A 27,743-nucleotide genomic window follows, 5' to 3' on the forward strand; every position below is an offset into this window, starting at 1 on the left:
GACAGTCAAGCATATGAACAAACTAGTCAAACATTCACTCATTGTGCTAATGTAAAAAAAAATATGCTGAAATGCTGAAATTAAACTCTTCCTCATTTTGCTGGGGACCCATAGAACCCATTTGAGGACCCCTGGAGGACCCCAGACCCTACTTTTGGGTCCACTTTTTTGTTTAACACTGTCAATGTAACACATCTCTCATCACAACTCTTTGACATGGACTACACATGGGAATACAGCCTTTGTGTGCATGCATGCAATGTTCTGTCACAACAAAAATCCACTGCAATACGCTATAAGGCAGGTCTCAGATTGGGGGCAGCCAATGATGGTGACGGAATTACCAACAAATTGTAGTTGAGCTAAAGAAGAGGGTGTCTGTGTGGCTGATTACATGAAAATTGGTGGTCTCTATTGTGGTAAATGGTTCTCGCCCAAATCTATTTGAGTCTGTACAGCTATCTACACCAAATTTAAGGGAATGTAATGGCTTTTGCCCTGGGGATGGATTACCAGGTGCTTCTCATATAGGAAAAAGTCAAAAGTCTATATTTGTGACATAATGGAGGGGAGAGGGACCTCTGATATCCAATACTGACTCAGTCATCGTTGACTTGTGTTTTTCTTGAAGTGAATCCTCAGTATGAGGAATTGATATCATCTCTGACAACTTAAATTGAGTTATGCCACTTAAAGCAGTTTGACAAAACTTTGACAAAGAGACACAGTTTGCCAGACTTCCACCCTGCCGGTCCCACCAGTGGGTCCATCATTACAAACGTATGTTGCACGGCCAAGCTGTGTTCAAACCCACCAAACTTTATTTTAAAATCTAGTCAAGATCCCAAGGTTTTCAAAGATACCAAATATGTCATGCTGAATTGCAGGGAAATGTGTATAAAATTATGCACAAAACACCTGGATTTTTTCCATTTGATGTAATGGTACAGCCATAAAAAATGGCAAATGCTAGTTCAGGCTTCATACAAGACTGTTCATATTGTGGAAGATGTACACTACTTCAGAAATAAATTGTGAATTACATGAATTACCAGTGAAGTAGAGGCGTAGCTGTAGGTGTCATGATCTTTGTGCAAGACAACAATCTGGGTCAACTTGGCACCAACAGTGTGTCTAAATGGTTTCTGAGACATGCACATACAGGCCAGAGGGTCCTAAGAAATGAAACTGTTTAAAAGTCAAGTCGTAACGGGGAAGAAAAGACGTTTAATCAAACTTGACACATCTCATTAACAGTCGGGTCCTCCACACGCTGTGGGTGGTAGTGTGCCATCTGCTGTTAGCTCCGACTGTTTCTGTGAAACTCGGTGCCGACTGGCGGTGAGGCATCCGTCAACTTCTTTCTGGAAGGAAATAAATGAACCTATCAGGGATTAGAGGCTACAAAGTGATGGTGGAAGTGTTTAATGAGACAAGATTCCATTAACATTATCACTGACCTACATGTAAACCTACAGGGTGTGTTATTTTTAATTGGCTTAATGCTCTCTCATACAGATTAAAGAGGCCCTTCACCCAAAATCAAAGTTTACTCATCGGCTTCATAATGTCATTCTTATCCCAGAGTTGTAAACAGACAAATTAATTTGGTTTGAGAGTTATTGCCAGCTAATGAGTGTGATTTTGCCCTCTGCATCATGTCACCCTGAGGATGTGACCAGAAGGTCCCATATGGTTCACTTTTAATGATTTTGCTTTCAAATCATGATAACAATGCTAATAATATACTTCATGATGTTTTGCAAATAAATGTAGTTTGTTTAAAAGGTTTTTTATTGATGGAAGACCAAGTCCTCACAACACTGGATCCTGACTAGCTGACAACAGCAGCTTCTCTAATTAAAATGAGATAAACCGGCTGAGAGGACGCTTTCCAGTTCAAATACAGAAAATTGGACTAATTCAAAGACCTGATTAGAAATAGTGAGGGGAGCCAATCAAGACCGAGTCCAATTGTGATGTGTTGCCTGCAGCCAGTCTGAAAGTAATGCAATAACTTTAAATTTAACAACTCAAACCAAACTTTAACAATGTATTCATGAAATATCTTTGATAGAGGGAAATTTGAATTCCTATAATACAGGCCCTTTAAATACAGCTCAATCAAAGGATGAAAATGACAAAAAAAAAAAAGAAGAAGAAAAAAGAAAAATAGCATGGCTTGAAGCTTAACAGAAGATTCATGTTGGGGAAATATAGTTGTCAAGGTAGAGCTTCTTAGGAATTCAAAACAACGCATTACAGTATAGAAATACAAATATCAACAAATATTAACACAAATCTTTCCTGGAGACTTCTTTACACTGAAGACTGGGACAAAAGAGACTTCAGATATGTACAGTCACATAGATGCTGAGTCTGCTGAGAGTGGGTTGGTTGGTTCCAAGACACTTGAATGCACAGTTGAACCTTAGTGAGGTATTGTGGGCCTAATCAATAGAATATCAGTGATTAGGCCCACTCGCACACTCACATTTAGATTAAGTGGTTAGTGGATGGTGCTGGCTTGCTGATGGTTCATGCATTACATTAACCATTTGTGGGTCAGTATGTCGTTCTATTAACACCTGTATCGAGCTTCTGTTTGAGTTCTTGCCCTGGATTATGGCATAATCCAACATCCTGTGTATTTTACCATATTACCAATTTCCATAGCTTCCCATCAGAGCAACGAGTCAGGTTCCAACAGAGAACCATGTGCATACTATATAGATAAGAGACATCAAATATTTTTTATACACTACTCATAGCGTATTCATTATTTTTATATACTATTTTTTTTATATACTACCTCAAAAGGAGACCCATTCCCTAAATTTCTACTCTAAATTGTTATACTACTTTATTATAACTTTGTGTTGTGTTTTTTCCTACAGGAGCAACCCGCCAAGTCAAATTCCTTGTCAGTATTTATATCACATATTTCTAATTTGGCAATCCATATTTAAATAAGCAATCTGGTAACATGTGTGTGTAACAAAGGAACTGCAACAACAACTGTAACTTAACTAACTTAATTCATACAGGCAATCCATACTCCTTCCCCATATTTCCCATCAGTACAGTTTACTTAACATGTTTAAATTGACACCGGCATACGTTTGTATAACCCCACAATTGTTTACATTCTATTTTATTGCTTTAATATTTTTAGGATTTTTTTGCTGTTTTTATTGCTCATTTTATTCAATTTGTGTGCTTATATTCCATTTGCCTTTTTGTCCATGCTGAATCCTGTTACTTTGCTGTTGCACCGACCTAAATTGATCCCATATTCACTCTCACAACTAGTTTAGTGAGTCAGAGTTATGTAAATGATCCTTGATACTGTGCTACTTAAGGGGAGGAAAACCTCCTTGTTGAAGTAGATGACTTACCCTGCAGAGTGTTTGCTTTTGTCAGTATCGTTAGTGTCATTGATGTGAGTCCATGTCTGTCTGGCAGGCTGCTTATCTGGAGCTGGAGGCGGTGCGTGCCTGCAAAAGTGGAAGTGTTGCATTATGAATGGGGAAGCGGATAACCTACAATGCACTCACTCAACACGATGCAAGCCTGAAATGTTCTCACTTGTGCATTAGACACAGTGCACACACAGGTAATATGACGCTGAGTGGAAGGAAATAAAGGACATCCAGCAGGTCCAAAGTAGGGGTTACAAATGTGGTCTTACTGTGGGTCTTGGAACCTGTGAGTCACTCTGTCCTCCAGCGCCGTCCGCAAGTCAGTTTTCTGTCAAAATAAGGTTGAGATTGGTTTGATTTATCACTGAGATGCTGTTTTATTTAATCCATACAACACTTTACAGCAATGTGATAACTCTGATTGTCCTAACAACACAAACTGAAAATGATGTATAGTCCTGATGAAGAATGTATGTGACATTTTTTCCTATTCATAGCATGTGAAATCTCTGTTTGTGTCACGAATCATGAGTCAGTGTTGTGTTAAAAACAAAATTAAGTAAGTTTATTGGACAAAATGTCAAGAAGTTACATAAAAAAATAAGCTGAGTACTGAATCCAGACATGAAAAATTATATATTCCTGACTGCTTCACTTCCATGTATCACAATACTGAGGAGATTAATAAATTATGTATCATATCCAACTACAATTCTTAAATTTAAGCTTGGTACCTCTTTGTAGCAAAATTATTCAAGATGCTAAATGGGGCAATCAAGAGCAAAACTATAGTTTTGTTCTGAATGCTTATCACCAAGGACGCTTCACTTCCTTCCTTCTTCATTAAATTAATCATCTCATTAGCATAACGCTGCACGCATTTGATTTCAGCCCTACCTTGATTTGCATATTGCTGAGCAGTGTCCCATGGTTCAACAGCTGGTTGTACTGCCAGCCCCAGCCAACCCCCCCCACGTAGCTCTGCTTGGGCATGGCTGGGGGGGCGCGGGGGGCGGCCCGGCACAGGTAACTCAAATCTCCTGTGCCCTCGGGTGACGTGGGACCCACACCAATGTGCCGGGGGAAATAATTTGATCTCGGTCGGTAGTCTCCAATTCCATCTGGGCCTGGTTAGAATCAGTGAATGTGTGAGAGATGGAGGTAGAGAGGAAAAACAATAGGGGAGAAATATCCAGACTAACCTGAATCATCTTCTTAAAACAGACACAGATGCATAAAAACTAAAGAGAGTAAAAAAAAGAGAAAACTTGAAGATTCAGTGTGCAATATTATCAGCATTGTTATTATTATCGTTGTCACGCACTAAGGGAAATGAGCAATATTACTGCTGGAATCTCCAAGGCATGCCAGTAAAACAGCAGGTGAAGTTGAACTGAACTGAAGTGAGAGACAGAGAACAGAGGAAAGAGAAATAGATATTTTAACATACAGTGTTTGCTTAAAGTTAAAATCTCAAAGAGTAGCCTGCATCCATTCTGCATTTAGCATGCATTCTGGGAAAAAGAAAAAAAAACCATCTTGAGAGACCCTGGTCAGAAAAACTTCTTGGTTCTATGTAGAATCTCTTGGTAGGAATAAACACATTCATACTTCAAAATTGAACTGTGGCAGCAAAATTAGAGCAAAGGGTCACTGTTTTTCTGAACATGGCTTCTGTTCTCTTTATTTGTTCTTTTTCTGTTTGTTTCATTGTTTCTCCCATGTGGTAACAGCTAGATGATGGAGAAATGCTTTATTAATCCTCAGTCGGGGGATATTCAGGTGTTGTCAGCAGCGTAATAGGATACAGAATAGTAAAGATAGCAAGTCAATAATACAAAAATATATAAAGACGCAACAAACAATAGATACATTGATAGATTCCAATTTAGAGTCATTTTAACACAATAGAATTGTGTTAAAATGAGAGGTGGAGGTTACAATAAAAGCACATTCTCTCACATGCTTCTCCTACCTGTAAAAATCATCCTTTTTCCACACAGTGGCTCTGCTGCAGCCGCTTCATTGTTGCCTTTCATTCCTGCTCCTTAGTGCTATCACCGACACTGTTAGATGGGTCAGTTGGAGGCTGGATTCACCCATATGTAGGACACCCGTGGGTGATAATGTGAGCCCAGCGGTCTGGTCATGGGGTCACAGTCGGTTGTCATGCAACTGCTGGTTGTCATGGCGTCAGTGTTTGTGGCCTCATGCTGGTTCACAGACTAATATACTGTATTATAGCTCAAAGTTGAATATAGAAAATATTACTATTACCATTACTGTTATGACTGCTGTTTCTACTACTACTGCTACTAATAATAATAATTATATGAAATAAAAAAATGTACAGCATTTTGACAGTGTTGCTAAAAAGAATAAATAACAGACGATTTCTTAGAACAATAAAACGTTGTATTAATAATAAGCTACTGAGGGTGAAATCACTTGGAGGACAGGGAATTAATTCTGGGAATGTGAAAAATGATTCAAAATTGCGCCAAAAAACACTGAAATGGCTCTTGCATTGCAATGCTGCCAAATGGAAATGTTAATCACTCTTCTGGGTTTGTAATGGCTCCTCAGTGGTTCCTAACTGCAGCAGGCCAGAGGAAGATACTAGTGGTGGACGTTTACATTTACATTTTAAGCATTTAGCTGAGGCTCTCATCCGTGACTGACATTGAGTATACAACAGTAGAAGAAGCTAGCAACCCATGGCAACAGTAGCAAGTTCTGAACTCAATTCAGTTGTTGAGTCAAGTCAAGTTTATTTATAAAGCACATTTAAAAACAACTCAGGTTGACCAAAGTGCGGTACAAGTATTAAAGTGCAAAAACAAGAATAGAAACATACAAATGCAATGCAATTGATAGGCCAGGTACTAAATGCATACAACCCCCCATACACATGCACAATACAAACTGCGAGGCATGTTATGCAGACTCAAAGGTTGAAGAATAAAGATGGATTTTGAGACGGATGGAGGGGGCCGATCTGATGCAGTGTTCCACAGTTCTGTCTCTGTCAGATGACCTAAGAGGCCTAGGGGAGGTAGGGAGGTAGGGGGTTGGATATGGAAATGGGAGCCAGCCCATTCAAAACCATAAACACAGTAAAAATCCTGGCAGCAGTGTTCTGCTGTAAAGCTATACTGTTGAGTGGGTTTCAAGGGAGACTTTTAGTGTCACATGGTCTAAATACTTTTCCAAAAATATGGGTATCAGTATGGGCCTTAAAAAACCCTAATATGTAATAGTATATGGTTCTATAGCACCCAAAAAAGAGGTTTTATTTGGTACCAAAACTAGTTTCCCTTTTTAAAAACCTAAAGCCACCACAGCCACCCCATATCACAATTTGAACTCAAAATAGTGAGGATAGAAACGAGTCATGTCAGCATCTAAAAACAGATGCTGATTCTACTTTTAAACCATGTCAAGTTCATATTACATTTTATCCCCAGTTACTGAATTAAATAAATGAACATGGAGGCAGAGTTACATCTATCCTAAGTGTCATTTTAGTTTCTTATAGAGCTCTCCCTAACGTAAAAAAAAACAACACAGTATAATTTCCCTATTCATAGTATTCCCATGATGTCACATGCATTTCCTACCAATATGGCACTTTACTATATACACAGCTCATTGGCTGTGGCTGTCATTTCATTAGAATCACCTGTTAATTTATTACAATCACCTGTTATTTTCCTACCAAGATGGCCGTGTGGTGATGTAACAGAATACTATGAATAGGGCCTTATGGTAAGATAAGATAGCACTTTATTGATCCCCTTGGGGAAATTCAGGTGCCACAGCAGCAATTGGCAGAACAATGCCAAGGAAGTCAAGTACAGGAAGGTAATAAAAGAAAATAGGTACTAAAATAAAATAAAACGAATGTACATAATATACAACTATAGAGACTGTGCAGATAAATGCAAATAAATGCAAATATATAATTGATGCAAATAATAAATGCAATATCCGTGTGCAACATAGTCAACAGTTCAAGTTAGGGGAAAGGGGGGGGGAGAGTCCAAGTTATTGTGCATGTTGGGGTCTGGGTGGGGTGTCTGTTGTGAGTTTATAGTGACCTTGCAGTTCTTTATGGTATTTATTTTAATCTCCTGTGGTATCACTATAACATTCCTATAATATCCCTATAGGATATTATATATAGTTTATAGTTTGGTTTAGTTTCCTTTTAAACTGTGTTACAGGATAACTACAGTTGTAATTCAACTAACCACATCTTGCACTTTTTGCTTTTTGCTTCTTTTTTTTTATCTATCCAACTGTCTGTTCCCGCATTAAGTCACTGGGTGGTGACAAAACATCGCTTTGCCACATTGCATTGTCCTCCGGCTCCATTTTTTTTTGTAAATGGACTCGCCCATGAGCCTCCCCTTGTGACTCAATCTGCGTCAAGCCGACCACAGATAACTAGAATAACAGCGGAAGTGAAGTGATTGTACCTTCAAAATAAAATCGTAAAAATTGGTCACCTGCAAAAAAGAATGGCGTGTGCAGAACAAATCGTAAATACTCACTGTGGAATCATTAAATCAAATATGAAGTGAAATTATAGCTGTAAAATAAATACTAAAATATTATATTGTATATATGGTGCATGGTATTTCCTGATATATGGCATCTTGCCTAGCCAGTAGCTCCCATTCTGTAGCCTTCAGGAACACATGCGTCATTGCTTTGGGTTTAAATCGACTTTTTCAAGTTCATACAAGCCTATGTACATATATGACATCTCGCATAGCTGTATATGGCTATGAATGCTGTGAAAATGGCATCTTGGGGAAAAAAACCACAACAATTCATTAAATTAATCATCTCATTAGCATAACGCTGCACGCATTTGATTTCAGCCCTACCTTGATTTGCATATTGCTGAGCAGTGCCCCATGGTTCAACAGCTGGTTTATATTCACTTTGTATTACTCGAAACCGCACACGTCATTCGTGATTAAGGCTCTTATTTTGAATTTTCTTTTACAGGAAGTTCTATTTTTTATTCTCGCTGACTTGACACTGGTGTGTCAGTCACCATGGTGGCATACAACAGAGCTCAGCGGCGGCGGACCTATCCTCACTTTTAAACCCATCAAAAAATGCTTCTATAATGAATTTTCTCAGTGAGTGCATCAAGGCCTACCTCTCATAATGGACACCAGATTGTTGTTGTCGGGATAACTGATAGCCTATAGCCTACTTTTTTTGTTTGCTGGATCCTACATGGAATTTCTTTTCGTCGATAGCAGAATGCTGAAGAGACAAGGAATGGCTTTGATGAACGTTGGCTTGAATGAAGGGATAATTTTTACCATAGCACAATAATTCTGCTGGACTCTTTGAGCCGCGCCTTTGAAATAAGTTTTCTCTCGGTTGGGACCGGCGGCAGCCCTCCGGTATCGGCTCGGGGACTGAAAGACACCCCGAGGAGACCGCTCGGCTGTCTGGCTCCCGTCGTGGCCTGGCTCCGGGGGACTCCCAGCTTATCCACTATTATCGGAGTATTCTTAGACAGGCAACAAGAAAGAAGCAAGACAGCAGGGGACTTGTTGTGCACATATTTCTGCCCTTGGATATTTATAAATACTTTGTAGAACAAGGAATTCAATTTCCTCCAGAAGTCGTCTTTCAAAACAATGGCGTCTTATGTGGATAACAGCTTTCGCCAGGCTGTGATGATGAATCCGGCTGAAAGGACGCAACAGGTCAGATGGAATGATTTATTAGCTTTAATATTGGCTTCTATGATATTGTTCCCTCCCGCTGTTTGTTGCCACTCATTCGCTACATTGCAACGCTGTAACGTCCTAACATTGCAACATTGTAGCACTGTTTCTGTGTGCAACTGTTGCCATTCAGCTTGTTCCAGTGTTACGTATGGCTACATCCCGCTAAGCCCTCTATCAGTAGAGATAATCAGGGCTACTTAACATAACATGAGCTACGGCCATAATGGGAACCTAACCCAGCCGATATAGACTACCAAAGCAAACGTCACCCCCACCCATTTTTTGGTAGACCCCAAGATAATTCCAAGAATAGTGTTCCTTAACTAGGCCTGCTACTATCAACATACATTTCCAGAATGTTTTTTGGTGGGATTTAGCGTCCAGACTGAAAATGGCTTCACTGGACAAGAACAGTGACCTAATAGTTTCTTGTTATTTGCTAAACCACACGTTGTGTTCACCGCTGAAGCTCAGCACTGTCACTAGCACCACAGTATCATCTGATACAGGCCTATAGTTTCCACTGGGAAGTTTGAAGCGGCCAGTTGCATGGCTAGTTTCGGCCCATATAAATCTGCTGTGGGCTGTGGCTGTTTCCCATGGGCCACATACAGGTTTATACGACTAGGCATATTAGCAGTTATTCTTTAGATGTACACGTACTAAACTATTTCAGTTTGGTTTCATCTGTGCTTACAGGCTGTAAATGCGGCATTATTCGTATGGGCATTGCTCCCACTGCAAATGGATCCTGTTGTAGCAAAGGCTTTACACACAATGGACAATCAATAGGCCACCACTTAAACCAGTGGGCTACAGCTAGTGGCACAGCCGGATGCCGGTCTATCTGACATTGAGGAAACAATTATGGTGTCATTGATAGCTTGGTAACTGCACTGGGCCCACAGTCTTTACAGGTTTGTGCAGGCAGGGTGACAGATGCCAACATGGTTATGGAAACAAAGACTAGGAGACAGAATTTGACATGCATCATTGGAGACAAAATTCGCCCATAGAAGAGTCTATGAATTTAAATTGGTAGTTTACATTGCTGCACTGGCATAACAAAGTCATTGTCATAAAGCCACATTGCTTGCATTGTTTTATCAACTGTGACAGTCCAATCTGTTGTGTTGTTTGATTTTTCACTCACTGCACTTGTGTTTCTTGGTATGGAATTGGGTTAGACCGATACATTGGTTTGTTGATGGCCTTTAAATTTGATTAAACAATTGGATATTGGCATCATATCAGCAGTTGCCCACTGCTGATATGATGCAAATGAGGATATAGTTTTACTATAGCTATACTAATAGCTTCAGAGGTTGCAGTCTGTAAACCTGAAATGAAACCTGCCTCACCCTGCCTTAATAAGAATCTACTAACCTACCTAAAACAATTTCATTAGTATAGTTTCAGTTGGGAGTTTTAGTGTCACATCATGGTCTAAATGCTGTTTCAGAGGCTTTTCCAACGTGCCAAGAATAAAATTCCTATAGGGGAAAGATGAGTATTTGGATTTTGGATTTTTTTGAGCAAGGAAGTGGTTAGATTTAAAGATACTGAATATCTGCACAAAATAGTGGCTATTGGCTGTATAAATCCAACAAAATATTGGTATCGACCTTCAAAAACCCTCAAGCCCTAGTGTGAACTCATGCTGTGTCAGGATGGAAGCGTTGCATTTTGCAGTTATCCTTTAAAGTGTAGCAGAATGTATGGCAAAAGGTCAAATCATATGATGAGGCAAACTAAAGGCCTGTGTTTGAAGTAGTTTAGTCATAGGGCAAAGCATGATGTCCCAACACATTTTGGAGAGAAGCTGTGTGCAGTGTCACCCTGCGGTCACACCACAGAGGAGTCCACACCTTTTCCATTCAGCATGAAAAAGGCCAGCAGAACCTATGGTGACTGAACTGAAAAGCAAGGAGACATACAGTACTTAGAATGACAGTGAGAATTCCTTTCCAAACCTATTGAATATCATGTGACTGTGCACCCCTACCGGTCTACCCCACTTTGTCTTTGTATAGTAACACCTTTCAAAACCTTCTTTTCAAATGTCGAGCTTGTGGTTCCTCCTGTGGTGGCTGACACAGTTTATCCTAATGGTGTTGGCAGGGCCTCTCTGTCAGGATTAGCTAACGGTTAGAGGGATCTGCCCTTATCGCTCCAGACTGACCACAGTGGGATTTGACCCTCTGCCTTGCCCCATTGTCACATGGCAGGTTAAATAACTGACCAGTTGAGAGCTATAGTGTCCTCTCTGGCGTGGTCCCATTCCTTTTGCTCGGTTTTGGACCGTAGCTGGAATTGCATTGAATTTTGTGGGCGGATGGAGTCAGTGTGATTAATTATCAAGAAAAGAGAGGAGAGGGAGAAGGGCACATCTTTTCCAGTAAAGGAGCGCTGCACATTATTGCAATTGCGGTTTGAATTGTGATACATAGACACAGCTTTTTGCTCTATACTTTTTTTTTCAGCGCTTGGAAAATGTTGAAATTTAAATTATGTATTGAAGAGAAAATGAGATGCTAATGCGTAGGATTTGGTCAGTTTGAATGAAATGAAAGATTTTCTCAGACATGCAGTTTGATTATTTGGCTAAGGATTCTGCAGAGCACCAGAATACCTTATTTAGAACTGTGGAAAACGATGCATCCTCTTGCGATTTGGAAAGTGTTTTAGGATTATATTGTGATTTCAATACGTTTTTTCAATCAATTGAGCAAACCTACAGTAAAGTCCATCCCTTTAGCCAACCTGGCCAAGTTGCAAGGAAATCTTGTCAAGTTGCAAGTTGTCAAGAAGAAAGGAGTAGAGTTTTAGACTTGTCATCTCTTTCATTGTTTAGTCCAGTGGTGCAAGCCAGGAGCCACACACCTAGTCCAGCTCACGTTAAATTAACATTTAAAGCATTGAGCTGACACTCTTATGCAGAGGGATTTAAATTGAGAATTGAGTGGGCCCTTAGGGGTTCAGCGTCTTGCCCCAGGACAGATGGTAGTTGATGGACACGTTGGATGTGTTGCAAGGATTCAACCTGTGACCCTCCATTTACAGGATGATTTCTCCAGCCACCAGGCCGCCCTTTTGACCTCAAGTCCTTCTCTTTAGCTGTCCTGTGGAGCTGCAGCCTGCGGCAAGTAGCAGGAATCAAGACCGTCATCTCTTCTCTCGTTTAGCCAGGTGGCGAAAGCTAAAGGCCACAAACACAGTCGTCCACAGCGGTGACCCTGCGACACAGCCACTTAACTGGAAGGACAGGCAGCCTACTTTACATTGTTTCCGCATATTCTGGACCTAGATACAAGATTAGCACTGGCTAGGAGTGTCTAGTATGAAGATCATGGGGACAAGGGAGAAACAAATGACATTTTAGGCATTTAGCAAACATTACGGCTTATTTTTACTTTAACAGTAGTTTCCTAGGTCACCAACATTACAAGCAACCAACAGAAAGGAGTGTAAGGGTCAGCCAAAGTGCTCTGATAATAGTAATAAATATTCCTGTGTCATTAGAATGATCATGCATGATATATAGAAGTGCCAGGCTGAAAAAATAGTTGACAGGCTGAAGCGGCAGGATGATGCCTGTTTATTGCATTACAACTAGCAAAGATCCATTTGTGATTGCATTATTTAGAGATTAACAATATTTACTATCAAATGAAGTTGAAAAGTTTAAAGCATCCATTTACACTGCAGCAGAGCAATCACAATAAAAACAGTACCAAGTTATCTGCTTAATGCATGCAGTTTTCTATGATTCTGAGTAAGGAAATACTCAATTCACACAAATTGATATTCATACAGATTAAGGCTGCAAAATTGGGTGTAATTATATGTTACAATTCACGTTTCAACAGTTTTTAATTGTAGAATACTGGCATATCGGCAATATTGAATTTAAGATCAAGAGTTAAGATAGCAAGATGTTGATATAAGATGCAAAAAGTGCAGAAAGATTTTTAATAATTTTTGTAATGGTGATCACAATATTATGTAAAATAATAAGGATTATCATTTTATCCAGAATTGTGCAGTCCCAACAAATCAAGCTATAGACTATAACATAGACTATAATAAACCTGTAAAGGGAGCAGTAGCTACCGATTGTAAAATGAGTGATGAGCGCGGAGCTGCCCTGTCTCTCGGCATCCTGCTCAGTACAAGCAGGAAGAGGAAAAGCGTCAGGATGCTTTTTGAACTTTGTCAGGAAGGATTTGCTTCACAACAAAACCTCTTCCCCCCCTGAAGCGGTGTTTTTATTTTCTGAAGCTGGTTGTTTCTTTGTGACCGGCATCCTATTTTTATCATCGCGTCAGAAGCATGTGAAAGTCTATTTACAAAGCCCTAGAGATCACTGGCTCAAACAGTAGGAAGGACTTCTGTGGCAAGTTTCTGCTGGAAGTTGGAATCGTGTCGTTTTTCCCAGGCAATGTAGGTTTTTCTAATTCCCGAAACTCCCGTCCTCTCCCGTCAATCCAAGCGCCGCTCGCCTTGGCCTCTCCTTGGGCTCTGCTAACCCTGGTAGAAGTAAAGTGATGTCACATGTTATTCTTGTGTTGAAAGTGGAGGCCGAGCGCCGGCTGAAGTGGTTACACACAGCGCGGTCACAGTGACGTATTCACCCCAGTTTAAATACAGGGGATGATTTCAGGAGGGGGGAAAAAAAAAAAAAGGACCAAATGCACCAATGGATGATGCCTGCACAGTAGTTCAGGCTGCATCTCAGCACAGCCTCTGATTGGCTCATTTTGAGTCATGCTTTCAATTCCACATTGACATTTCTTTTTACGACTGAGATTGTAATATAGCATAGTACTGACTGGCGGTCAATAGACTCATAAAAAGTATTGATTATTGTGTTAAAAACGTTGATTCTTTAGTGTTGTGGCTGTACAGGGAGCAACTGACATAGTTGGTTTCATCTTAAATCATATAATCTCTGCAGGAAGATGGCATTTATAGCTGTTTTATAGGACTACAGGGATTAAAGTTACAGATAACTGTCTGATATCAGGGAGGGGTACAAGGGAGAGAACATTTACATTCCAGACTCTGTTGCTCACTGGAATACACCAGGACTTTTGTCTAGTCCTGCACGCCCGTTACTAGCAAAATCTAATAATGAAAAGACCAATCCAGTCTACTCTCTGTTTAAATGAGCCAGTAAGATTTAAAAAAAAAGTCAAACACACCGGCTTTCATTCCCCATGAAACATCATTTAACATCAGTTGAGCTCTAAATCCGAGTTGAAGCTCTTAAATGTAGGCTGTTGGTGCATTTCTGCTTTTTTTTGTTCCACTGGTGTAATTTTTCACACTCCTGACCAAGGTAGGTGACTATTTGGATTTAACTCTGAAGTGCAGATGTCAGTTTTAACTTAATTTCAGTTTTAAAAATCCACCATCGGATACTCTTACACTCTTAGATATCATGGATTTGTGATGTTCAGTGCATCGAGGAGACGTATGACCGATAACATGTTGTGATTTTTTGGTCTACCCACTTTCCCTGATAGTTGAAAAAAGAAATTCAGCTATTAAACTCCATCGTAGCTGCACTGGAAACAAAATAGGCCCAGAAATGCAAGGTGTGTTTTTTTTGGGTGTTGAATTTTCCTTTAATGTTGCATGTGAAATAAGTGTATTGTTTGTATGCCCCTAGAATAGATATCCTTTAGCAGCATCATATATCAGTGTTCTTTTTAAAACAATGGAGGTTAAGGGGAAGATGAAGTAATACAATTCCTAAAATGTTTATCAGAAGACTCCATGCTGGCTGCTTACTTTGCAGTATCCTCTCTGCTGTAGCTGCTTTCATGTTCTGCTCTTGGATGCTGGTGTGTTGAGGGCTGCGCTACTCTGTTTCTATACTTTGCAAAACATTTTTTTTTCTGTCATCTGTTTCCACAGATTGCATGCATTGGTCCGAAGCCATGCTTTCTGTAGTACAGAGGGAGTACTTCCCCTATCCTCACCCCCGACTCCCACTCTCAGCGCTGTATTTCACAGGAAATTGCAATGACTGTGTGCAGTCCTTGAAGTGCATTGCTCTCCCACCCTACATCTTGTCAGATGTACAGACGGGCTGGGACGTTGCCTTTGCGGTCATATGTTTTTTGCAACTGAATCGCATGCATTGTAATGTCAAAGGCGTGTTTCAGTTCCTTATGTTCGCATTCCGGTGAGGTATTTTTAAAGCAAAGAAAAACAACTCGGGAGTCAAGGCCCCAGAAATTCCGTTGGCCCTTGCAGCAGAAGGCAATAGACCTCATGCCACCGAGCAACCACAATCTTTACATAACTTAGCCCGGGACCCACTTGGCTTGTTGGAGAGGCTAGAGAATAAACCATTCCCGACGTGCAATATTTACATGACTGCTATTGAATTACATCGCTCCTCGCTATATCTGTCATTAAGAGTTTCATTCCCAAATAAGATCTCCACCATTTGGAAAAAGTGACACCTACTCTTATATAAAAGATTAATAGCACAATTGAAACGAATTATGGTACTTTTTATAGTACAGTAGGTACCTTAAATCCTTGGCTGACATCACTTGAACAGAGCAGGGCCCTCATTTATCAGCGTTGCGTAGAAAAGGTTCTCTCTTACGAAGAACATTTTTGAATGTTCGTATATACAAGAAAATTGGTAATCTGCATTGATGAATACCACACTTTCTAAACCACCATCATGCCTGTGCATAGCCACTCATTAACATAAAGATACACCCCTTATTGACCATATATCATAACAACCTTCCTTTTAAATGCTGGGAATATGTCACTCGTGTCTCCTTAACACATAACATGGCACAGAAAAGCAAAAAGAAGAATCTTTCTGATGCAGAAATTAAAGTTTTGGTTACTGAGGTTGAGTGAAGAACCCTCAGTGAACAATTAACAAACAAACAAAGAAATATAGCCTTGGAATAGGTGAAGCTAGCTGCAGTAATCTCTGCTTCATCTAAATGCAGAACAGTGGCAGAAAAATGAAAAAATGGTTTGACTTGAACACTTTTGCTAATAAAACGAGGGATATTGCTGCAACAGGCCGAGTGAGAGCAGCCTGTCTGATATGGACCAGCCACTTGCCTCCTGTCAGGTTGAGGTGTGGGTGAGAGGGGTCTATGGCTTTAATAGATGGCCCCAGCCTGACAAACAATCATTTAAGTAAATTTCTGTAAGCCTGCTACATCAAAATATAGCAAAGGCTAGACTTATCAATAAGCCATTTATCCGTGACAGCTCCTCCCTGGAGGCGAAAGCCAGCTGAGCTGTTTTGTACAATGACTGAGTCTTGCGTCCCACCCGGACATTAAGCAACAACATTCAGCAAAGCCAAAAAAACATCCCGTATCTGTTGACACAGTCAAATTTGTTGAATGATGATGCTTTTCGTGGATATGTGTGCAGTTGATAGCTCCAATGATGAAATCCAGCGATGGCGTGGAAGTCCCTTTTCAGTACAGCCTGTTGTGCAGTGTAAGGAAACTGTATGTACTGTATAGTAGAGTCAATTCAATTATGGCTCGAAGGACAGCAGGCATTATGCAGCTCATAGTTGGTTGTGAAATGCCAGACCTTGTCTCTTGCTGAAATGTGCCAGTGGCCAATATCCCAAGGGTAGAGAGGACTTAAATATGCACCAGGAAGGCATTGGTGTATTTGGTCTCTCTTTCCAGTGTTGGAAAAATTAGATGGCAGAAGGCCAATAAAATACGCCTTGGGAAACAAAATCTTCTGAGTCGCCGCTCATCGTTCTTAGTTAAAAAGTTGTTGCACTCTCTGAAAATGCGCTCCTTGTGCAATGCAGCATGCTACAAATCCTCCATCAAAGCAAGATAACACCTATTGTTGCCTTTTATGATTAAGCTGTGGTCAAAAATTGCCTACACCCTGATTTCCACACCCATACTAGTATGCAAAAAGATTGTCAATTAGCCATTTTCAATCAGTGTGATTAAATGGTGCATAATATAGTTGGACTATATGCTATGCTATATCTAAATTGTTTATGAATGGTATAACGCGTACTTGTAGTCTTAACTATTGTAGCCTAAGCATTTCTATATTATTTCTGTCTCTCTTGGTGGTCTTTCATTAGGTAGAATGCATTATTTCTCCCTTTCAACCACTTGGTGCTCAAGTACAAACTGATGAATCCCACTCTTTGCTTAGAAATGGATCATTGAACAGCTTAGATATTGAATGATGAACTTCAGATAAGGATATATAATGTCTTGGCAATGATCCTTTCAGCTGTGCAGTGGTAACAATGGAAAGGTCCTTGAGGTAAACACGCACCAGAGCAGTTTATGAGTGAAATTGCTTTTTGGCCTCAATCCCGTACAATACTGGCACTCTGGTGTATAATCCTTCCTGTTGGTGAACTGCTCAGACATGAAGTGGATCAGATGGTGAGCTGATTATTTGGTGTGTGATTAGAGGTCTCTAAATCCCAAGATGCCAGTTCACCAGACAGCTAATGCTTGTTTACAGAATTGTAACAATGGCGTTTTGGATGATGTCTGTTGCACCAACAGGGTCGTGATCTGGGCAACGTTATTGGCAGGGCTGCACGATATTGACAGAATTATAATGCTATTGTTTTAGAAGATTAATATTTGGAGATTATTGCTATTGTGGTATGTGTTGTGCTACATGCAGCTTTTTCCACATGATTCATCCTTTCACTGCCAAACAATTGAGGGGGCAAGAAGGTGAGATCTTAATGTTTAAGATGAGCTTAGTTTGAAATAAAATTAAAGATTTTCTCTGACACACAACTCGATTTTAGGGCCAGGGATTTGGCAGAGCACAAGATGTTTACCGATTGAAATTGCAGTAGCCAGGGAAGCAATTGATTTTTTTAGATGCTTGGGAGGAACACCTCTATAAGAGCAGGGCCCTGTGTGTTCGTTTGTGTGTAACACTTTTTGCATTGCGCACTGCTTTGGTGAATTACGGTATGCACTGTTTAGGAGGTGCAGAGCCCCAAGAGCCCTGCGTAAGGGAAATACAGTGTGTGCTCCTACACCAGGCAGTACGGTAGCAGTCAAACAAGCATCAACCAGCTGGAGGCTGGTGTGCTCTACATCCACAGACCAGGAAGTAGCTCAGTGATTGTCTCACTGCCGTGGTCAACGCATTAATTAAATATTTTGATCAGCAACACTGTGGTACTACAGCACTTTGGTGTTAACAGGTGGGGTTTTTAAAGTCAACATACTTTCACTGAAGCCCAAATCCTTCTCTCCTGTACAAAGTATAGCCGGGTTCATCAGCACTATGCCTTTATCAAACTGCTCACCTGCAGAAATGAAAGCTGTTTAAAATGCCTCACCAAAGCACTGGCAGCTTCTCTGGCTGTTTTCAGCACACTGAGAGTTTTATAAAACATTTTGCTGCATACAGTATGCATTAATCTAAAATGTCTTCTATGCTATAAGCACTTTTAGGATATTGATACACTTGCACAATCTCCACCGACCTGATTAAATCAAACCTGACAGCGTAATTGAGTCAGTTGTCATCTTTTTTCAGCTCCCCTCTGCTGTTATGATATGGATGTCTGTTTCAGCAGATTTGAGACGACTTACTGATGGTAACAGATTTTTAATACGGTTAGGCATACCACACTCCAATGCACAGCAGCCACTTCGTATCACTGTGGTACGAAGTAACAATGTGCATTACATTCACATTGTTTTTTAGGTATTTAGCTGATGCCCTTATCCAGAGCAGGTTACTCTGCGTGTAATGTGGGAGATCGAGGAATGTAAGGTTGTTGCACTCAATCAGTGGTGAGGAGTGCAAGAGTCAAGGCCACAACAACCTGTCAGCACATTTTCCTGAGTCTAGAGTTATTATGTACGATAGAGAAGTGCTAGGTGAAAATGCACATGGTGAGCACTTTTTTGCTTGTTTTTTAAACTATATAGTTTGGGCTATTCAAATCGTCTTACACATTTAGATTAATGGAAACCATCCAGCCTTATTACAAAACAAAACCTAAATATTTTAGATGAAGTTAATAATGTGATTACATATTACAGTGTTGTCAAGGTAAACATGATGGTATTGCTCATTTCGGAATTTAGAGACTCAACCTAAACTTGCGTGCTGTTTTTACTATGTTATTCCTTGTGACGTTGCACTGACCAGGGCACTCAGCCAATCTGTAACCTGTTAAACCTATTAGCTACACTAGGAGCCTTTGCTCTGTGTTCAGCTGCACAGTGCTGCTTTGCAGTGAGCTGCTCATCACTCTCATGTCGGCCTGCTAAACCCCGTCATGGTCAGGAATCGTCAAGACTCCTCTGGCCTTCATGGCTAATTTTATATTCTTTTTGTGAAAAGCCCTTCCAGTTGGTGCCAAGCCCGAGTGTTGACTCACATAACACTGTGTGCTGGATGTGTCTTTGATCCTAACGGGGCCTGTCATGCCTTATGCTAACAGTGGTTTACTATCAGCCGGGTTGGTGAGCAGGTGATTGTTTGACACATGAGCTGAAAGAGGTGATTCATCCACCTTCTTTACAGTGCTAGCATGAGCGAGAACAGCTGTCATTGTTAATGGATGCCATTGTCAAAAATGCAAACTGCAGCAGTCCTCGAGTGCTGCCGGCGGGAACATTAGGATTATCCAACTGTTAAAAAAATACAAATAAAGAGGACGAAGCGTTGCACAACATTGTTTTCCCCAATTATAAATCAGCGATTAGGAATACTGTTGTTCCACTTCCTGCGCCCCGTGGAGCGGATTGGACCAGAGGTGTAGGGTATCTGTCTTGTTGAAACCTTATCTATGTAATTGGTCCCTGGGGGTTTGTCTGACCTGTAGCTGGTCACGTTTCAGACCCTCCATCCCTCCGCCCTCCACTGCCCATCAAGGAAAATGTCCGTTCATTGCCAAGGCCCCAACTTAATCTGATTCTCGCCGGAATGTTTGACAGTTTCTCCCTGCTTCCTGCTTTTGGGAAGAAGGGGGATGATTATCTTGGCTTGACCGGACTGAACCTCCGATTACGTTCTCTTTCTAACCGCTCTGAGCCCGGGCCGCCCGACTGGCCGGCCTCAGATTAGCAGGACGCTCTCTCCTGCTACTGTAAAGCAGAGAGATTGTGTGTTCCCAGAACCGTTAGGCTTTTACCTCTCGGACAGGTTTGTGGAAATCAATAGAAACCTCTGACCTATAACGCATATCTTGTTGTGATTTAACACTCCACTTGTAATAATGCTAGCACCCTAATCAACATTGATTTCACTCTCTTTGGTGACATCATGGCACGCTGTTCTCCCACCATTCTGGTAATAATTTGTCACTAATTGCCAGGATGGCAGTACCTCGAGTGTGATTTACAAGAGAGCATCATTTATTAAAAGCCATTAGCTCATTGGCGCCTTGGACCTCGACCCGGCTAATTGACACTTGCCTTGGTTGACCTCAAACAGCCATCCACAGCCAGACGTTTTCCCATATGGCCCACTATTTCCTACCACATAAACCATTCCTGCTGAGACCAAACCCTTTTCATTAATCATTCTTGTCTGCAATTAGTATGCAGATCTCCTTATGTGTTATGTAGCCTTCATGGAACAAAGACCAAGTGTCAAAATAGGTGTTTGCACAATGCCACATAAGCAGTTCTTTGCAGGAGTGGGCGCTTGTGCAATCTTCTTAAAGAAGCATTTGATCATTTGTGATGGAGTAATTTGGTTAGCTCGGCTGTTCTCTGTTTCAAGCAAGCTTTCACACTACACATAATGTTGGAGAATGTTGTACATGAGACCTTGGGGGAAAATAATGTTGAGAAGGAGGACCACAGTCCAAAGCACTATACAAGGGCAGAGAATCAAGCACAGAAACAAATAAAGGAGATGTGCAACATCTGTGTTGTTTTGTGCTTTTCCAGTAATTCAGTGGTTGTGAATGTATTTTCACAATGGCATCATGCACACTGTTAATGCGATGCTGCATCACAAGTGAATAGCTGCACAGCATTGCTCATCATAGCTCAGTCACCGCTGCATATTTAGTTTAAATACGGTGAAAACTCAAGGAGATGTGAAATGATTTCATCCCAAGGACAGTGAGCAATGTTTGATGTCAGGTGGACAGAAGAGGTTTTTTTTTTTCTGCCATTTGAAAAAAAGTTTAATCTAGCACTTTTACAGACTGGAGCCTTTATATTTTACAGATGTCAAATGATGAAATTCATTTAATTATTTCCAAAGGGATGTATAGTGTTTTGGAATTGAACTTTATTTTATTTCATCCCTGATAGCGCCCACATTGTGGTGCCAAACTATCCCACCATATGTCAGCTCTTTCCAGATTGGGGAGCTATCCTGTCTAGTCCGTCAGCCTTCACCATGTTAAATTAATTGTCATTGTATGACCATAGGGCTATTTCAGATCTAATCCTTGGTGCCTAATGAACTTAATTAGCTTAAGCTTGTTTTCATCAGTGCATTTGCATAATATTCCCCAGCAGGCCTGAGGTTTTAAGGTCAGGATGAGGCACAGACCGATGGTGGCCAGTCCTGTGAGTGATGGCATGGGAGTAACCCAGTTTGTTGAGGAGGATCAAAAGAACTCATTGACAAAGTACTTTTATGTTTCTAGTTTTTCAGGAATGAAGAAAAGGATCTTTATTTCTTTTTCTTTTCTATTTTTTCTTTCTTTTATTCCTTTTAACAGGTTACAAGGTCATGAAACTAAGTTAACACTCAGCTGACCATATAAAACTTGTAATTGAAGTGAGAGAAAGAAATAATTATGTGAAAAGTTAAGAATAAAAGTTGCATTTTTTTTTGGTAGTGATGTAGTTCATTGATGGGCAACAAATAGGGCTTTTCTCACCGTTTTAGTTGATTGACACTGGCCAATTAAATTGACACTAAATTGATTATTTGAAATGTTAAGCTACTACACAGAGTGGTACCCTACTATTTTTCTTGTTGTCAATTTCATATTTTAGAGAGTCTACTTGAGTTTAATTCAAATCTTCATTGAAGCATAAATGGTATTCGGTTTGCAGGCAGGGTTTAAAAAAACATAACCAGTACCACATTATACAAATGCATATGAAGAAAGTTGTAGATCATATTGATCCTTGCATGTATTTGTTCTGTAAAGCAATCTATAGAATATCACCAGCAGGCCTGACGAAACTGACAAATATGAAAAATTGATGTGATAATTTCAACTGTAATTTCAATGACTGGTGAGCAATGTGATTAACTGCAATAATAAATGTCGCTTGCAGAGATCACTCTTGAGAACTGATGGTGGTAATGAAATGCTTATTGATATTTTCTGCTGGATGTTTTATTGGCCTCTTCACTTACAGCCTGTACAGTAAATTTTACCTAACATTCAGCATGGTATGCACAGTTGCACACAGTGTGGCATGCTACCCAAGCTCTAGTGGACCATTTTATATTTTATTTAGTATCATATCTTAAGAGAAGATTAAATCTTGCAGTGTAACCATTTTCTTTAAAGTTGGTTTCTGAGTGTCCTGAAATATTACTTAGCTGCGACTCACATGGGGACAGTGCTGTCATTGTACATGTGATAGGCCCCCGTCAGTGAGACAGTGTTTTGTTATACTCACAAATCAGCCGAAACTTCAACTCGCTCGCCTTCCCCATTTAGGCCGAGTTAGAGAGTTTAGTCTTATGCTAAATCAAGACTGTATTTGATTGTAATTGGAGGGAAAGATGCCGGCCATTCATGCATGCTTCCCTCTAGGCTCTGGTGCTTTGAATCCACCAGCAAGTGTGGGTCCAACACAATGGCTCCCTGTTACAACCAGCTTCTGCTTGTCAAAAACTGTTAAAATCACAGCAATTATATTGTCGCCGCACTGGGAATAACTGTTTTAGCGAACTTGTACCAACCACAGTTGTACCCTTGCCAAACAGACTTAAACAAAGAATTGTATTATGGCTATAACCAATGAATTACAATCTGGCATCTAGGTTAATTTATGTTTTATAGAATACAGTATGCAAAAATATATGATGGTTGGTGTGCTGTGATAGGAGAATCACCAATAGTTTCATGGGGCCTTTTTCCATATCCTTTTTTGGCTTTACGAAATGGGTTTCAAATTAAAAAAATAAAAAAACACTATCTGTATTGTTCATTCCTGTGACTTGACGAGCTTGCGTGATGCCAAGAAAAGGGAAAGCCTTAATATGTGACTGAAGTCCAGAAAGATCACAATGGCCCAACATTGTCCACCATGTTTCTTTTGTAAAACATCCTCAGGATATAGCCTGAAATCCCCGTCCGTCTGGGGCTGGGGCCTATTTTAGTCCGAGTGAAGTGAAAAGGCCTTGGGTGGGATCATAAGGCAACTCTGTAAACAGGAAGCTCCCATTGAAGACTAGGCGAGCCGGGCGCACCAATGCGGTGCACATAAAAAAAACACAAGTTATAAAACTAAAAGTAAGTTGTTGTTTTCAGTTCAGTAAGGTAGTGAGTAATTCAACACCTCACCCTTGAATCCTGAGCAGGCCTTGAGCAGGACTTGACACTTCCAATTGTATAAATTGCCCACACAGGACATTAATGCATGGTTCAAGATTGCTCTCTCATTATATTGATTATACATGGCTTCATACAGGAAACGTTGGGGCCTATATGTGCCAGACGGACATGCTTGAACACGCTAGGAAACGAGTATTAAATGCCACTCGCAGCCACCGTATCGCTCTCTAGCTGGTGTGACCTAAGCTGGCAGCTCACCAAATACACCATCAGTTCACAATAACCAAAGTTTTTTTTCAAAGGCTTCTGGAAACAACAAACGCCTTTGTTTTCCTTTTTGGATGGCAGGTTTACAATCACACACCCCTTCACAGAGAAAAGGTGAGGAGTCACACCTAACACAGGCGGACGCTAGACCCCGCTCTATTGTGACTGCAACGTTTGAAAGAGCGCTCATGACAATGTCGTCTAGTTAAAAAACAAAGGCAATGCTGCTGGCTCGCTCCCAGCTCAGAGGGAACATGCTGTCCATGAACTGATAGTCCTGGATCCCAAAGACCCTCTGGAAACGCTCCAAACATGCGACCACTGACTGTCACTGCCAAGGTTGCATTTAAAATGAATGTAGGAATTTAGCGCGCCAGATTGAACGTTCTTGCCTAAAATATTTTGCATGCATTAAGTTCTGATTCTGCTCCTCGTGTTTTTCATTTGGCCTGTTTTGTCTTTTAAAGGCGATTAAGTTGGATGAGGCTCTAATAGTATCTGTTCAAGCCACACTCTCCCAGGTCTATTGATTCTTGCAGTATTCATTTTTTCCCATGTGGCCCTTATCGTTATTAATGAAATGTCAAATAGACTATATGAAGTTATAAATGTTTATTGCAGGTATTTATTGCAGATGTGATAAAATATGATTGTATTTTATACAGGGTTTTCAGTGAGGTATTGGCAAGGTTCAGTAATTTCTTTTCTGTTTTGTCGGGAGTGCCTTTTCTCTCACAGAGCCGCATATTCTTATAAAGTGGTATTGATTACGCACATGTTGCTGCCAGAACAGTTCACCTCATCAGTCGCAAAAGACGTCACCTTTGATTTCCCACCAACAAAATCCCATGTCCATCTGGTGACTAGGGAGCGTTTGTGGCCTTGGGGCCCAAAAAGAGAAATCTGGCTCTAATGAAAGCCGTTCCCGTAGTGAAAGAGTTTGTCTGGTTGTTCCCTAGCAACCACTAGGCACAGTAGCATTGTAATGCTGGAATTACTTTGCACAGAAGGCTGTTTGAGAAGCTGCAGAGAGTTAAGAGATTGATTATTGAATTCCATAAATACTCCAACTGGAGAACTGAAATCTGCACCAGAGGAGAGGTTGAGGATTAATGACGGTACAGTGTAGGGAACAGACCAAATGGATGCAGTCACAGCATAGTGCTGAACCCCGCCGGAGTTGGGACTTAGTGTTATTTTTCTCCCATTGTGGAACTGTGGCGGATTTCATTAGTAACTCTCCTCCAGCGTTTGGCTTCTATTTGTGTCAAGTTAATTGGACAGAAGAAAGGGGGAAAAGCTGGAACTGTGCGTTTTTGGATCAGTTAGGCCACCAGGCAAACCGTTTGCCCCGGAAAGATTAAAGCACGTCCCCATCCCATTTTATCCCCCCTAACCCATTTCTTCTTGTTTTGGCTTTGAGCTTTCATGAATTGATCTTTATTATGATGTTGCGTAACTTTGTGATGATTGCGCTGCACCTCTTTGAGGTCTTTGTTTGGGCGAGATGGAGCGAGTTTCATTTGGCCGGACAGTTGGCTTTGTTCCCGGGTTCGGACCTGCTACGATGGGGTTGAATGACGGAGCTGAAAGATCCTTTTGTTTCCAGTATTGGTCGGAGTCCACCATTGAATCCACTTTAGGTCATGGTTGTGGTTTGGACTGCACGATTATGACTGAAATGATAAGCATGATTGTTTTGCTAGATATTGTGATCACAATTATTACTCCTAATGTTAGGAGGAAATTATTTTATTGCACTTTTTGCATCCTATATTAACATCTTAACTATTTATGAATAGAGCACACATTCTAAATAAAATAAAAATAATCTACAATTATTAATAGTGGAAATGATTCATTATGTAAAGGATTGATTTTAAATATTTACTTAAATACTCTCTTACTCAAAATTATACATAGCTGTATGGAATTGGCACCACTGTACCATTTCTATTCTGCTCTGCTATTAGGGAATTGGAGTTATTATTGCAATCTATAAAAAAAAATTGCAATGCACGGTTATTAATTGTGCAGCCCTTGTTGCGGTTTGTGTGTGGAGGCTGTGTTTATAGCTGGGGACGGCGGTTGACTCTGAATGAGGTTGTGGTCAGAGGGGCGGTTGACATGTTACAGCTTTGCGGTCACAGACTGTGTGAAGAGGAACTAGACTAGAGGTTATTTGCTTATACACAGCCTTCACCCAGTGATAAAGAGTGCCATGATTCTGGTTTAAAAACTTGATTTGTGGTCGACCCGGATGCCCTTAAGATATCACTGTTATTCATTTTGTATCTGTTTCATGAGTCTAAGCACAGACGGTGTTAAAACCTGAGAGGAAATCTTGACATACTTGATATATATACTGCGCAGCAAAAAGCTGCTGGACAAAAACAGGTTCTAATATGATGCCTTTCTATTTGGGGACATAAAAATGCATAATGGATTAACTTCTGTGCAAACACAGCTGTACACAAAACAGCGGCCCGAGCCTGCATTGCATTAGTCTAACATGCGTACACAAAATAAGAGTGATACTTGGACAAATTTCCATTACTGCTTTCTGATTTCTGACAAAACCTAACCGCCTCAAGCTGTAAGTCCATGCAGCTGAGGAACAAAAACATGTTCAAGGCCAGTTACATTTGAGCAGTGGTTTTAAATTGTTTTCTGTATTACACAGTTTGTGTGTGTTGTTCATATAGTCTGACATTTCAGATATTTAATTTATACTTGCGATGCTGCAGTGATTTAAGATTGTTTTTCTGTATTACACAGTTTGTGAGTTCTCTTCATATAGTGTGACATTTCAGATCTTTAATTTATTCTTGTGACACTGTAGATATCTGTGACTTCCCGCCCCGTGTGACAGCACTCCGATATTGTGGGGTGCAACCAACTCGGCGAATAACATTCAGCGCTAATTAGATAGCTGTGAGTTCCTGTATCAGTGTGGCTTGACTAATGTTGTGTGGATAATATTAAAACAACACCAGATTGAAGACCTGCAGGCAAACTACTGCTCACTTAGCACGGACAGCTTGGCTTGTTTTCACCCCCAAGGCCACAACAGTAGTGCAGTGTCACGTCCTCACAATGTTTATTTATTGCAGCTTCTAATTTAGTGATCAGTCCGAATGCACAAAGCACAGAATTACTCTCATCTTACAGAATTATCTCTTCTGCAAATAAGCAGACCTATACTGATATTGGCCTACTTAATAAATGTTCTCTAGCTTTTAATATGAACGATGCAATTTCTCCCCAAATGCTCAACACAAGCGCTTTTAATCACGCCTACCACAGTTTCCACATTTTCCATAATAAATCATTACCTCATAACTTAGCCCTCCACGTTGTTTATGGACTGAACCTTACAAAATGGCAGCCGTCGTTAGTACACTCATTCTGTGGAAAACGTGAGCATTGTCATGAATTATGTATGTTTATTTACAATATCAATTATTAAGGAGGTATCTGTTTCTTGTCATAGAGTCAGGGCAGGGGGCTGCAGTGCCCTAAAAATTACATTATTGTAATTAATTTAAATTCAATTGCCACAATCAAATTTTGGATTGCTGACCATTTTTGTAATCCTCCAGTTCTCCCGGAGGATCATACAGTTGTGTTGGTGCGGCAGCTGAAATATTTTATTAATATATTTTATATATTTCTGTCGCCTGCAGTGTTGCTAAAAGCAAAAATTATGAAGCTTACTGTAATTTTTGCCTGAAGTTATTATTTTTTTCGCTTATGCTGTCTTGCTATCAGATA

The 27,743-nt window shown here is 40.4% G+C and overlaps 1 protein-coding gene across 1 annotated transcript in view; it reads left to right on the forward strand.

Annotated features, from left to right (window-relative positions):
• The first annotated feature begins 8,910 nt into the window (after window positions 1-8,910).
• Window positions 8,911-27,743, forward strand: part of rapgef2b (Rap guanine nucleotide exchange factor 2b) — a 108,883-nt gene continuing 90,050 nt past the window's right edge. The window contains exon 1 of the mRNA XM_078289108.1: window positions 8,911-9,160. Within this exon, the coding sequence (XP_078145234.1) occupies window positions 9,092-9,160 (69 nt within the window). The 5' untranslated portion in view covers window positions 8,911-9,091. The remainder of the gene's footprint in view (window positions 9,161-27,743) is intronic.

This window comes from Centroberyx gerrardi, chromosome 16 (genome assembly GCF_048128805.1).
Source record: "Centroberyx gerrardi isolate f3 chromosome 16, fCenGer3.hap1.cur.20231027, whole genome shotgun sequence".
Lineage (NCBI taxonomy): Eukaryota > Metazoa > Chordata > Actinopteri > Beryciformes > Berycidae > Centroberyx > Centroberyx gerrardi.